This window comes from Chelonoidis abingdonii, chromosome 8, assembly GCF_003597395.2.
Source record: "Chelonoidis abingdonii isolate Lonesome George chromosome 8, CheloAbing_2.0, whole genome shotgun sequence".
Lineage (NCBI taxonomy): Eukaryota > Metazoa > Chordata > Testudines > Testudinidae > Chelonoidis > Chelonoidis abingdonii.
Genome location: NC_133776.1, coordinates 29,130,596 through 29,144,528, shown reverse-complemented (window position 1 = coordinate 29,144,528; position 13,933 = coordinate 29,130,596). Strand labels below are relative to the sequence as shown.

At 41.0% G+C, this 13,933-nt stretch overlaps 1 protein-coding gene across 1 annotated transcript in view; it reads right to left on the bottom strand.

Annotated features, from left to right (window-relative positions):
• TM4SF1 (transmembrane 4 L six family member 1) overlaps positions 1-1,478 on the bottom strand; it is an 8,750-nt gene extending 7,272 nt beyond the window's left edge. Inside the window, exon 1 of the mRNA XM_032806238.1 lies at positions 1,302-1,478. Within this exon, the coding sequence (XP_032662129.1) occupies positions 1,302-1,478 (177 nt within the window). The remainder of the gene's footprint in view (positions 1-1,301) is intronic.
• Between the last annotated feature and the right edge of the window lie 12,455 nt (positions 1,479-13,933).

Sequence of the window (13,933 nt, the reverse complement as noted above, 5' to 3'; positions counted from 1 at the left end):
TGTGAAAGTGTGGGATCATTGTCCAGGAAGGGTTGTAGATCCCTGATGATGCGTTGGAGGGGTTTTAGCTGGGGACTGTATGAGATGGCCAGTGGAGCCCTGTTGGTTTCTTTCTTGGGTTTGTCTTGCAGTAGGAGGCTTCTGGGTACACATCTGGCTCTGTTGATCTGTTTCCTTATTTCCTCGTGCGAGTATTGTAGTTTTGAGAATGCTTGGTGGAGATTTTATAGGTATTGGTCTCTGATGCTCTAGTTGTTGTAGGTGTTGGTCTCTGATGCTCTAACCCCTCAGACAGAGACCAATACCTACAAAATATATATACCTGCCCCTGGAAATTTCCACTACATGCATCTGACGAAGTGGGTATTCACCCACGAAAGCTCATGCTCCTAAATATCTGTTAGTCTATAAGGTGCTACAGGATTCTTTGCTGCTTTTATAGTTAAGTGAGTCTTTTAATATAAGCTTCAAGGGCCCCATCTTGCAATCAGGGTCTGCCCTGATGCAGGGTTCCACTCACATACAGCTCATTTCAGATTTGGGGCCTAAATTAACCATCTGCTGTCCTGTAGTGAAATTTTCAGTACTTCACAAAAAGCAGTATATCCTCCTCCCCTATTTATCCTAACACACTTGATATGGCAACTCCCATCTTTTCATGTGCTGTATATTTATACCTCCCTATTGTATTTTCCACTCCATGCATCTGATGAAGTAGGTTCTAGCCCACAATAGCTTGTGCCCAAATAAATGTGTTAGTCTCTAAGGTGCCATTATTTTTTCTAACACACTGGTATGACAATAAACAACTGTTGAATTTCCCAGAATGAACACCTAGGACATGGCAGCAGCTAGTGCCTTCCAGAAATCTTAGGCACATTTGAAGAAACGGTTACTACTTTTAATCAAATATTATCATTTTTAAAAGGAGAATAGATTAATAGTAAACTACTTTTATAAAATACAATATAAACCCAGGGCCCAAACCTGCCAACATTTACACACGTGCGTAACTTTACTCACATGAGTAGTCCCACTGAAGGGTCAGGACATTATTTTGCATTTCTTTGTCATACAAACTGTGAACGCTACCCAGATTTAAATCATACAAGATGGCAAATTAATAGTGTGATTAATAGTAGTAATTTATGTGGCATCACATATGTGCTATAAAGTTAGAGGTGTAATCACTTGCTAAAAAAGCAGTCAGACAAAAATCCTACAACTGACAGAGAAATATGAATCTTTAAGATGTTCCTAGTAAGAAAACAAATTAAAACATGCTAGCTTTAGTTACTTACCAAAATCCCCCCTCCTATAATTCCATGAAGGCATGCCACATACTTGCTAAGTCGATGTTCTGAAGCGAATCTTGTTTCACCATTGGGAAAGTAAAGCAAGATGTTAGCCACAATGCAGAGGAAGGCAAGAATGAGCAACTTGTACCCAATGCACCTAGCACACTTTCCAAAACACATGTCTGAAATTCTATAGATCTTTCTTCAGTAGCTCAGCACTACCACAGACCAGCCTGTATGGTTCCCATCCAAGTGTAAAAGTAAGAACAGGTTATAGTCACACCTTCTTAAATACTCTGGGTTACTTAGTTACCTGGATGATGATTATATGTCTACATAGTGTCAGGCCTGGTTGCAGAATGCAGGAGCAAGATGAGAGGAATATCACCACCCATTTTAAATGATACATTTCACAACAAACGAAACCCAAGGCAGGGAAACAGTATTTTCCCACAGTGCTGATTTTGGCTTTAATACACAGTTTGGAATGAATCACAGTGCACGTGATCAGGCATGAAGAACAACTTTATGCCAAAATGAAAGCTCTTTTGGGAATCAGAAAAGGGTCAAGAAAAATTAAAAGAAAATGAAAGCCCGTTTCAACTTCTAGGTTTATGGCCTGATTCAAAACTCACTGCAATTAGTGGAAAGACTCCAAGTGACTTCAGTGGGCTTTGTATCAGATTCTTAGCGAACATGTAAGAATAACTGAGCCTGCTGGTATTTAGGAATGTGTAAAACACAATCCCATGTTTTAATCAATGAATAAGAACTCATACGGCCTTGGGATGAAGCAGAAAGATGTCTTAAAAAAAAAAAAAAAGGCAGACATGCTCCTAAAGATGTGTCCTTTTGTATTAATTGTCATTATAATCTAAATTCAGGTTTAATTCAGATTTGTTAGCAGCCATTTTTGTCACATCTATACAATGCAAATACCAGTAGAAAATAGTAACTTATTACAAAACTATTATTGGAATGAAAATGTTTGGAGTTCTGACTGCAAGAAATAATCTTAGGAATAGATAATATAGAAATAGCACATGCTAAAACACACTAACTTGTAAAAAAAAATTGTTCTTGACAGCGAAATACTATAGTAAGCACATGAAAATTAGTCTTCCTTAAAGCAGTACATGGCATGTAGAGGTAAAGGACCACTAAACTTAACATTTTCAGACAAAGCAGAGAACTTGAAAGTGCTTTTGTCTCTTAGGCTGCACGAGAGAATATCCTCAAACTCTGCAGAACAAGAGCGGAGAGAGAGAAACAGACAAATGGTCAATTTAAGATTAAATAGGACTGACATGAATTTTACATTTTTGGAGACTTCAGTGTGAACTATTAGACCCTCTGTGTCAGTGGAGTAAGGTGCAAAATTATTGTGTGAAGATACTTGTTTAAAAACATACGTAATGAATATTATATATCAAGATATGTCATTAAATCTTCATTTTTAGGGCAGTTGGTTTTTATTTTGTTTTTGTTTTTTCTCATTTCAACTCATGGAAGGTATCAGGCTGATACTGCTTCCATCTAAGAGTTATGGAGTAGATGTGTTGAAAAACCAGTCCTAAAATCAATGTACTTAGAGTCAAATCCTGCTTCTTCACTCACGCAATTTGAATTACACACTTGACTTCGATAGGCCTACTCACGCAAGCAATGCAAGCAGTCTTTGAACCTTTAAAAAAACAGTGAATTTTCTTGTGCAGATGTGGAGGCATCATGGACCCTTCGAGTATTGTAACTTTTGGCCTTGGTAATTTCCTTCAGTACAAGATAATATCCTCTGATTGTCAATAGTGTAGGGTTGAAGTTATTGTGTGTGTTATCTTTGAAGAATTTAAACCAAATTTAAACATCATCCCTTAGATTTCCTCAACAGCAGGAGAGTATATACTCTAACCAGATGAATCTTCAACTGAAAACTCCCTTAATTCTGTTATATTTAATATCTGATCTCTGGAAACCAGATACAAAAATCTGTTCTGTTAATAAATTGTATACTTCCATATTCTTAAAAGTAACAAATTACATATGGTCAAGAATTTCCTTTTTTAAATTTGATTTTAAAAGCATAATTTAATTAGCAATCGAAGTATTTTTTTCCAGACCAAAGGAATTAAGAATGACAATCCTTTTAGCACTAGAGATGTCTGGTAATTCAATATATTTCTTCTATCCTGAAGCCAGTATTTGGCTTGTCAAAAACTGGAGTTTCTATTCTTAATGTCATTTGAGGGACCAGTCCTGCATTTGGTTACATAGACAGTCTTCCATGACACAACTAATTTACATGCAGGACAGGAGCAGAAAATACTCTTCTCGACAATTATACTAAGAGCAGGGACTGGATTGTGAGCTTACTTCCACAGGTGTGTATATGATGAGCTGTTCCACTGAAGTTACACAACTGAAAGATCCAAATAAGACCTCAAGACTCGTATGCAAGAGCTACACTTTCTGTGCTTAAGATACAAGGACAACTGCTTACTTGCCCAGTTATAGTCTCACCTGCCCCAGTGAATTTCCACTCCTTTTTTTCTTACATGACCAACCCCATAACGATGTTGTCTGTCTTGAAGATGAGAAATTCATTGCAGAAAATTACATAACATGTGATGTCAATAGAAGTGCATAGTAAAAAGAAAGCACTAAATGAATTCGAGATTATGGCCCTGAACTTCAGCTAGGGTTGCCAACTTCGTAACATATAAAAACCGGACCTCCAGCCTCTGTCCCACCCTTTCCTCCTGAGGACCCACTTCCTTTTGGTTCTCTTTCCTCCTTCCCCCGTCGCTCCCCACTTGGGTCAGGAGGGATTCACCTGCAGAGTCAGGGCTGGGAGCTGCAGCTGCCTGACACAGGTAGGAGGCAGCCCTGGGTGAGTAGGGGTTGGCGCGGGTGATGACTCGGTGCCTCTCTGCCTGTAGTAACCAAACTTTGGGTGTCTTGTCAGTAGATCTGACCCAACACTGTCGAGTCCCCTTTTTTACCAGACTTTCCTATCAACAACCAGACACCTCGACACCCTATCTTCAGCGCTTGCCAAAAAGCACTTGGCAGAACTCACTGCAGAGAGGGTGGGTGAGACACAAAAGTGGCTTAAAATGACCCCACGCACATTTGCACACTTTGATCTATGGCAGCTGGGCCTCACTTGGGCACAGAGATGACCAATACATGCCCCTTGTTTACCCAACTACACCCTTGTGCCCACCTCGGGGAGCAGATTTGGTGCAGGAGCCATTAGCACAATTGCCCTTTAGCCGATGACGCCCCTATTGTCCCAGGTCTGGATCAGCCAATGACACAATGCAAAGCTGATGTGGGACCAGGTATGGCCCTTGTGTGCCAGAGATCTTGCAATGCCTAAGAGTAAAGGCCGCTTACCTCAGTGCCTAAATGTGGAATGTGGTTTCTCAGAGACTCTGAGTACCCAGCAGCCCCTTATTTTTTTAAATTTAACTCAATGTTACTTTGTTCTTACAACAATAGAGGGCAGCTTGTTTTGTTCCCCCTCTCACACACTCACAAAACAATTAGAGACAGACATTTTGTGATGCTGAAAGCAGGCACCAAACCAAGAAATCACTGAGCTAATTTTACACTCGGGCTTTGAAAAGTTGCACAGAATATAATAAAATAGTAACTAAATCAGAGAAGAAATGAGCTTTACAAATCAAGTAGGACAGGAAGGATGGTCTTGTGGGTAAGGAACCAAACTAGGCCACAGGAGATCTGAGTTGAATTCCTGGCTTCGCCACCAGGCTCCCTGTGTGGCCTTGTGCAAGTTACTCAGTCTCTCTGGGCCTCTGTTCTCCATCTGTAAAATGGGGATAACAGTAAGAGTGCCTGTCTCCAGCTTGTCTAACAAGGGCAGGGGCTGCATCTTACAATGTTTGTGTAGAGCGTGTAATAAAAAGGGGCCCAATCTCAGCTGAGGACTGTTGGCGTTACTATAATACAAAAACAATTATAAAAAAGGAACTGGGGATGTTGTTAAGTAAACCACATAGCACCTACTAAAACAATTAACCTTCAGCTGCAATTGCAACTACTAGCTCTGCTCTCTAGGGGTCAATCCTTTATTAGTGATGAGTACTTGTGACTTCCATTTGGCTCCAAGTGAACCATTCCCATAATTGGCATCCTTAATATCAGCAGCACTGCAAAAAAATAGCTGACAAAATACATGGGTGGTATCTTTGGGCCTTGCAGTTCTGTTATCTGAATTCTACAATACTCTGTAATGCTCACAATGATATTGATAAGACCCAGCACTCTGTATTAAAAATAAAATCAGTGTCCAAGTTAAATATAGGAAACAGGCCACCAGAGACATCCACTGTATCTGAATCAGAAAAGAATCAAAAAATAATAGAGGGCCTCAAAGAAATTTGTGAGAACAAAACTGAACACCACTCAGGTTCCTAAGCAGGTCAGCCAGCCCATCTAAAATCAGCAGAGTTGTTATTGCAGCGATAAGAACTGGCCCTTGCTAAAGAAGGAGTCACACCCCTCCATATGTACCTGGATATTAGAATGAGAAAGCTGGAAAACACCCTAATCTACAGTTCTCATATTGCAAAACAAAATGGTCTCAGCTATTCTGCAAATGAATTGCTCTCAACAGCAGTAGATATTACCAGAAAACCTGTTCACCATCTCCAGGAAAATTCAGAATGGACATGCTTGAACAAGACTTAAGGAAATTTCGCTTTCATGCCTCTGGCCCATATATATGTGAAGAGAAGTTTGTGACTCATTCTGAGGCCATGAATACATCCTGGTAATAATAGCAATGCCATATCATTCTGCACAACTCTGCTCTATTTAAACAAATGGCCCAGCTGATCAATATACCACATTCAGATACACAAACTGCCCTTCTATGCACTGACTGATGATAATTTAATTCTCCATGTGCTCAGCCTTGCTCTTCATCGCACTTCCAGTGTACAAGCGTGGCACTTATATAGGAACCGGTCAGCATTTCAGCATGTTGCATGCTATGATGTTATACAGACAGCTTCACCAACAGGCATACATAGCCAGTGTTCCATATATCATCTATAACAAGCAATTCCAATTAAAAATACCATTTGGGCAGTTTTACATGCAGATTGCAGATCAAAGATTCATAGACTCTAGGACTGGAAGGGACCTCGAGAGGTCATCGAGTCCAGTCCCCCAGGACCAAATACTGTCTAGACCATCCCTGATAGACATTATCTAACCTACTCTTAAATATCTCCAGAGATGGAGATTCCACAACCTCTCTAGGCAATTTATTCCAGTGTTTAACTACCTTGACAGTTAGGAAAAGAGGGATGTCAGAAGACTGGATAATCCTCGACAATGCCTCTGTAACATTTCGGATACGGGCCCCAGCAGGCAGCATACCTCCCGAGATGAATGTCAGGGCGACAGATGGGCACCCTCGTCCCCTCAGCAGAGAGTCTCTGACCACCTACCCTACTTTTCCATTTTCAGTGGTGGCAGCAGACCTCCCAGCCTTAGGGGTAAGAGGCTTCTCTCCTTTAACTGTAGGGGGTGATTCCTTCTCTCCTGTATCAGAAGAGCATACGGTTACCTATTACCACAGCAGGAGGGTTCACAGCAGGGTTGGAGCACTGCCCGCTGCCAGAAGTAATCACCTGCCAGTGTCCACTCTGAGCCATCTCCTTCTCAACCAGTGGTGTGTCAGCAGTCCTGTGAACTGGGACAGCTACCTCAGCTGTCTCCACATGGACACTGTCCAGGAATTGCTCGTGGATACAGAGGTTCTTTCAACCTAGCCACCTCCTCCTGTAGCTCTCCCACCTGCTGCCTGAGAGATTCCACCAGTAGGCACCTTTCATTGGATGCCCCCCCAGCCTGGATATCAGTAAGTGGAATTGCAATTTACAGTCTTGCAAAACCACATCAGAAACTGGTAGGAGCATCCATGCTCTGGTGCTCTGTCTGGCTGCAGGTGCAGGTGAAGGAGACAGAAGCAGTGCTGCCACAGGTGTTGCCAGGTCTTCCTAACCATATAAAGCCTCCCTCTGTCAAACTCCCTCTCAAACTCCCCGTCTGCAGCGCCCTGTCCGCTCTGCTCTGCTTTAAGAGAAAGGTTTGGATGTAGTTTGGTTTATAGGTTTTCAAAGGGAGTAATGGTCAGGATAGGACCGACAAGGGACCTCCACTCCTTCCTACTCCCTTCCAAACTCCTTTGCGAAACTCCCTGTTAGCAGCCCGGTGCTTGTGCATGCTTTATAAAGCCTGGGCCTGAGTGATTGCCCCATCCACTGTTAAGGCTCAGCCAATTACCAGAGGCTCTATGCTTTCAAACCTTCCTTTGTAGCTCAGCCTCCAACTGCCCGCTACAGCACACGGTCCTTCAAACAACAACCAAACAAACAAACAGACTGACAAACACAAGCGCTCAGCACACAGCAAGTAACCACCCCAAACACACACACTGCAGACAGTCACTTACCCACAGATGCTATATGTGCTCCTCCTTCACCTGGAAACTCCCTGTAGCAACTGCTGTTCATAACGTACTCTCAACTGGACCTGCCATCCTGAACAGTGCATCTAAGGCAGCTGGTTATGCACAGCAGACAGCACGAGTACAAAATTAAACTGTGTGACTGACAGTGTGCATAGCAGTGAATGTCAGCCTCATCACTGATGAATGCAGCCCAACTGTCTCTGAAAAATAGCAATTTAGTCCTCGTGTTTATATGACAACCACTGGTACCCTGCATTAAAGTGATAAATAGAAATACTTCTTTACATAATTTATAAATTAACCTATGGAACTCATTGCTACAAGATACAATTGTAGTCAAGAGCTCAGTAGGATTGTGAAAAGCAATTAGGTTTGCATGAATAATGAGCTCATTCCAGTTAGCTCAGAAAGAATAAAAACTTATAAGGCATGCTGACTGTCTTGGTTCATCAACAAAGCCATAGTCTGACAAAGATAAGGAAGAAACTTCTGCTTTTGGGGCATCTTTCCATAATAATCTCAATAGGTTTTTCTGCACCTCCTATGTAGCATTGGGTAACTGGCCACCAGTTGGTTGGGTTTTATGTCTGAATGATACATATTGGAGGTGTAGCTGGGGAAAATAATGCTGCGCATAAAGGTGTTTTTGGGATAGGTTGTGGAAAACATGAGCAATGCATTATGTGCACATTGGCATGGATAGGCCACACAATACAGGAGTGTTTTACAATCTAACCCTCACAGTTTTTATTAGGTTTTATTAGTTCAGTGGTCTCCAACCTTTCAGCTACTGTATCCCTTTCAGGAGAGGATTTATCTTGCATACCCAAGGAGTCACTCACTTAAAAGCTACTTGCTTCCAAAATCAGACGTAAAGACGCAAAAGTGTCACAGCGCACTATACTGAAAAATTGCTTTGCATTCTGATTTTGATTGTATGAAAATTTCATTTATACTGGAGCTTTTATGTAGCTTGTTGTAATCTAGCAAATATCTAGATTAGCTGATGTACCCCCTGGAAGATCTCTGCATACCCCAGAGGTATGTGTACCCCTGTTGAGAACCACCGTACCAACGACTGGTCACACGGCGCACTTCTGGCTCAGACGCCAAAAGAGTGGTCTGATTAATATGCCATCACCTGTTATCTCCACAGCATGGAGCCTTTCAAGCCAATTATTCAGAAAAGAGCCCATAATGACCTCTGGCAGCTGACTCCATCCACAGCTTCTCCCTATACAAACCGAAACAGACTCACACATGAGCAGTCCAACCTCCAATAACATGACAGGTGCTACATTTGTCATGTTTTCCACAACCACCATAAATCTCTATGCTGTAGCTATTCTTTCCCCACCACACCTCCCACAGATGTATATCAATACCGTCCCTGCAAAAGAAACTCTCAATGGGGACCTCAGTTCGCTAACATCACAGCTAGCCAGGTTCTCCTGCTCACAACTGACCTCGCAAAACTTCCATATTATCCATGGCCAATTAGTGATTCAGCCAGGAATTCTAATGTGGTGGAGGTACCCATATCAGCCCCATAATGATTTCTTTGGAATGTCAAACAAAACTGGATAGCCATTCCACAAGTAACATTTAATACACATGGATCCCTCTTGCAGGGACAACAAACTACTTTAACGCAGCACAAACCAGCCCCCACAAAGCTAGTATTTGTCAAATCACTGACAGCTGCATTACATAGGAATTACATGTTAGTGTGCAACATCGTTGCCAGTATAGCCACACAGTACCATGGTGTTGCGGATATCCATAAAATGTTTGTATGTAAGTAGTAAACTGTTGGAAAATTGTCAGCAATAATAAAATTCAGGCAAAGAACAGGAAAAATAATTTCAATGTTTGTCTTACCAGCATTATTAACCAGCCCATTTTGAGAAACTGCAAGGCTACTGCATTTTGCTAAAGGAGTATAATCACTCTCTGAGTCTGGGCTCAAATGATGTTAATATTGAGTCTGGCTCAAATGATGTAATGCTGCTACTGGGAATTGTTTTGCTGGCGAATTCGGTTGATTGGAGTTCTGTGAATCTGGGATTAGTCTTTATAGTTTAGGGAACAACCCATTCTCCTGCTTGGGCAGGCTGAATTAACTTCTTAGTCATTAGCTGTTTTTTCTTTTCTTTCTAATTTGCCTTTGTCCATTTTAATACCTTCTACCGAGTGTTCTGTTGCATTTGATGGTGCTATAGAGCAGTTTCACTGATGTAACAAACCACATAAAGTGGTCATCACTGGACATTAACTAATGCCTTGGCACAAGCGCCCTGGACTCAGAATGCTCTTAGAGCCCTCGTTCAGTGGTCTTCGGTCAAACCATCTGTTTCAACAAGAGCTAACTTTTTAACTGTGTATATATGTCTGACTGTGATGTTGCATACAAATTGTACTGTGCCAGTGTTTAAAAGATAAAAGCAGAGAACTAGGGTAGCTTGAACTCTATTCCTATTTCTGCACTGATTCACTGGGTGACTTTGGACAAGTCACTTTAACCAATATAAAGCCCGTTCCCTATATGTAATACAGGAGAGTGAGACTTGCCCACCTTTCTAATGGCTTTGAGATTACAGATGAAAGGGTAATGCAAGTGCACAGCACTATTATTAATGTGCTGCAAAGCAACTTGTACTGCATACCATGCATGATAGGTGGCAGCATGTTAATCAGCACAGACTAGCAATTGCTGGCACCCTCTGACTGTGTAAACTGTGTTCCCCTAATGCAAGTTGGAACACAAATACGCTGTACAGTTTCTGCTTGCTCATGGGTGTAATGCACACAGCGCTGTGCAGAATCACTCCCTTTAGACTGAATTGCTCCGAGACTAGCGCAATGGACTGGGAGCAAGAAGAGTGGATTGTACCTTGGCTCTGCCATTGATTTGGCAAGTCATTAAACCTCTGTGTGTCCCATCTGTAAAATGGAGACAATATTAACATGGGCAGGGGACATTTACCCCATCTCTGCAAAGTGTTTTGAGCTCTATAAGTTAAAAGGGATCGGTACTGTAATCATATCAAGATTTTTAAAATTATATTTGCAGATCAGAAAAATTGTACCTGTGCTCTCTTTATAAGCATAGGCTACCTCAGGTAGTAGCAATTAATAAACAAGTTGCTGATGATGGTTAAATGTTTTCTTATGATTTTTGCTGGATAATGCCATAACTACTTCTTTGCAGTGATGTTTAAGCCCTGTTGGTCCCAGGATATGAAAGAGACAGGTAGGTGTAGATAATATTTATTGGACCATTTCTGGCGGTGGAAGGTACAAGCTTTCAACCTACACAGGTGCTTCTTCAGGAAGCTGAGAGTCTCAGCCAACTGCAAATTAGGACAGATTGTTAGAGCAGAAGGGAATGCATGCTGGAGGCAAGTAACTGAAATAAAGTGGGGCAACTGTGTGGGTTAGATTGTTAGGCATAAAGGGTTTGAAGCAGGCAGTTAAGGTAGCAGGCAGTTTGGTGCATTCAAAAACTGTAGTAATGAGCCATAAAACCAGTGGCCCTGTCCAGTCCATGGTTTTTGGTGCCTAGTAGATGTTATGAACATAAAGTTCCGAGCTTGCCTTCTGAAGGTGTTATGCAGATTTCCTTTGAGGACAAGTATTGAAAAATCAGTTATGAAGTGATTGTTTGTGAAAAGTGTGTTGCCCACACTTTTGTCTCTTTCTGTATGAGTTTCATTCAAGAAGTGTGTGATTATCTGGTTTCACCCACATAAGTTGTTGTTGGGCATTTGATGCCCCGGATGAGTACATCACTATGTGCTTGCCACCCTTAACTGCCCGCTTGAGTGTTGTGTGCAGGGAAAGTACTGGGAATTTGAAACATGGTAGCCACCTCCTTCTCCACTTTCTTAAACTCATGTAATTATTTATGGCCTTCCTACCTCCAATGCAGTTGTGGAAGAATATTTTATTTATGTTAACAGACTTGACAGATTGCAGGAAACTCCTTAATATTGATTGCATCAAGACTGAGTTTCAAATTAAAAGTTAATTTCAATTGTACAGGTAGCATTTAATGAACTGATTTAAAAAAAAAAGAGATATTGAAATTTTAAAACTCATAAGTACCATTTCAACATTAAATCGAAGCTTGATGATAATTGCATTCTATACTGAAGGGCAGCAAAACGTACACTTGAAGAGAAAAGTACATGATATATTAATTGAAATGGTGTTTCCCTAAAAGTCTCTTAAAATAAAGCATTGTTTTTTACTTTTTCATGTACTTTTCTTATTTCCATGCAACAAAGGTGATCACTCTAGACAGAAGACCAAATTCTTAGGCACTTTGGGCAATTCATTTTCTCTCTCCTTTAGTTTATATTTTCTTTCAATTTCTAATGAACCTGTCAAGGCACAAACAAGATAATCAAAAATGAGTTACTGTGGTCCAGGAATGGACTTTATTTTATTTTTTTTTAAACTCCCCTGTTTGGGTGAGTGTAACTTTTAGAAGCTCTTTAATTAGTTTTCCACAAATATGCTGCAATAGTCAATCTGAATTTGCTGTAATATTTTTACCATTGTTAACTAGAATAATCATAGAAAGTGAACACAGGCAGAGGAATTCATTTAAAACTTCAAACCAAAGTTCACATAAATTTAACTGAAGCATTTACCACACGCTCTGCTTGCTAACTGATTCCCCAAGCAAAGCTTCAAAGAGATTATTAAAGTAAGCCAGATTAAACTCTAGGAAAACATCTCATATCATTTTATACATTTAAATTTGCATGCAGTGCTTGTACATGTCTTTGGAGAATGAGACCTTTGATATAAATTATACAGTGTTTAACATCTCAATCCTTTGGTAGAAACAAAACATGAAGTTGATCTGAAAAACTGGCTGATGGCTGATCAGTTCGCACTAGGATAAAGCACATAGATCAGCAAAGGCACTGCTCTGTTGGGCTGCAGGTTTTCGTGGCCTGTCCAGAGTAACACTGAAATGAAGGGTCTAAATAAGCAGTGAATCCTCTGATGTCTGCCATACATTCCAAAGACTTACATTATTATATCCTGCCCGTGTCCTTGAAGCTTCATGAACCCACCCATTATTCCAAAGGAGCACAAGAGGTCCCAGTGTCTGCTGGAGTCAAGGGCAGGAATGATCATGTGTACAGCCATTTGCTCGGGGCCGAGCAGTTCAGGGTGACTTGGAGATAGTGAGAAACTGGATCCTCTATTCTAGAACAAATACAAACCCTTACTAATCAGAATAAAATCCCCCTGGGATTGCCAAACACAATCCATCTGGCTGAACAAGAACCATGCACCCTAAGTAAACATAATGCATGCGCATGATCGATGTATACTAGCATTTGCTTCAAATTCAGTGAATTGTTGCCAGCTAGCCCAACTGACTGACATCACACATGGCATCACCAACATGTGTCAAAAGCAGCTCACAAAAGTGATCCTATGCAGACGTGGAGCACCCAAGTAGACTCTTGGATATAGGCAGGAGATGAAACTATACACAGACAAGCCACCCATGCACTCCTGGGAAGATAGCCTGAGAAATGACAATACTAACTACAGTGAAACAGCTCTCAAATGGCAGCATTTTAATAGTGACACACTGAGCAACTGTTTGGCCTAGCATCATCCCTCTGAAGTGTGGGGTCCGTGTCTGGGCTCATCACTGAAGTAATGAAGGTCTGTGGAGGCTTCTGTTCCCCTCTAGGGGTAAGTTTTGGCCTGGGACATATCAGGAAAAGGTCATACATAGAAACAGTTAGTGCCAAACGTGTCGGTTCAAAAGAAAAACTTAAAAGTAGTATCATATATATAAGTAGAGACCAAGTGTATTACCAATGCCTGGAGATCACAGATTCAGTCTTGGGGTAAATTTTAGAAGTGTCTAAGTCACTTTAGGACTCAAGTCCATTTCAAAAGTGACTTAAGCACTTAGAAGCCTAAAGACTTCTTGAAAGTTAACAGGTTGAGGCTCTTATGTGGCCTAAATTCACTTCTAAAATGACAACATAAGACTCGTAAGTCACTTAGACACTTGAAAATATAGCCCTTAAGTCTCTATTTATGTTTTTATTTTTAGCCATGATAAAATTGACCATTTTTAATATACAAC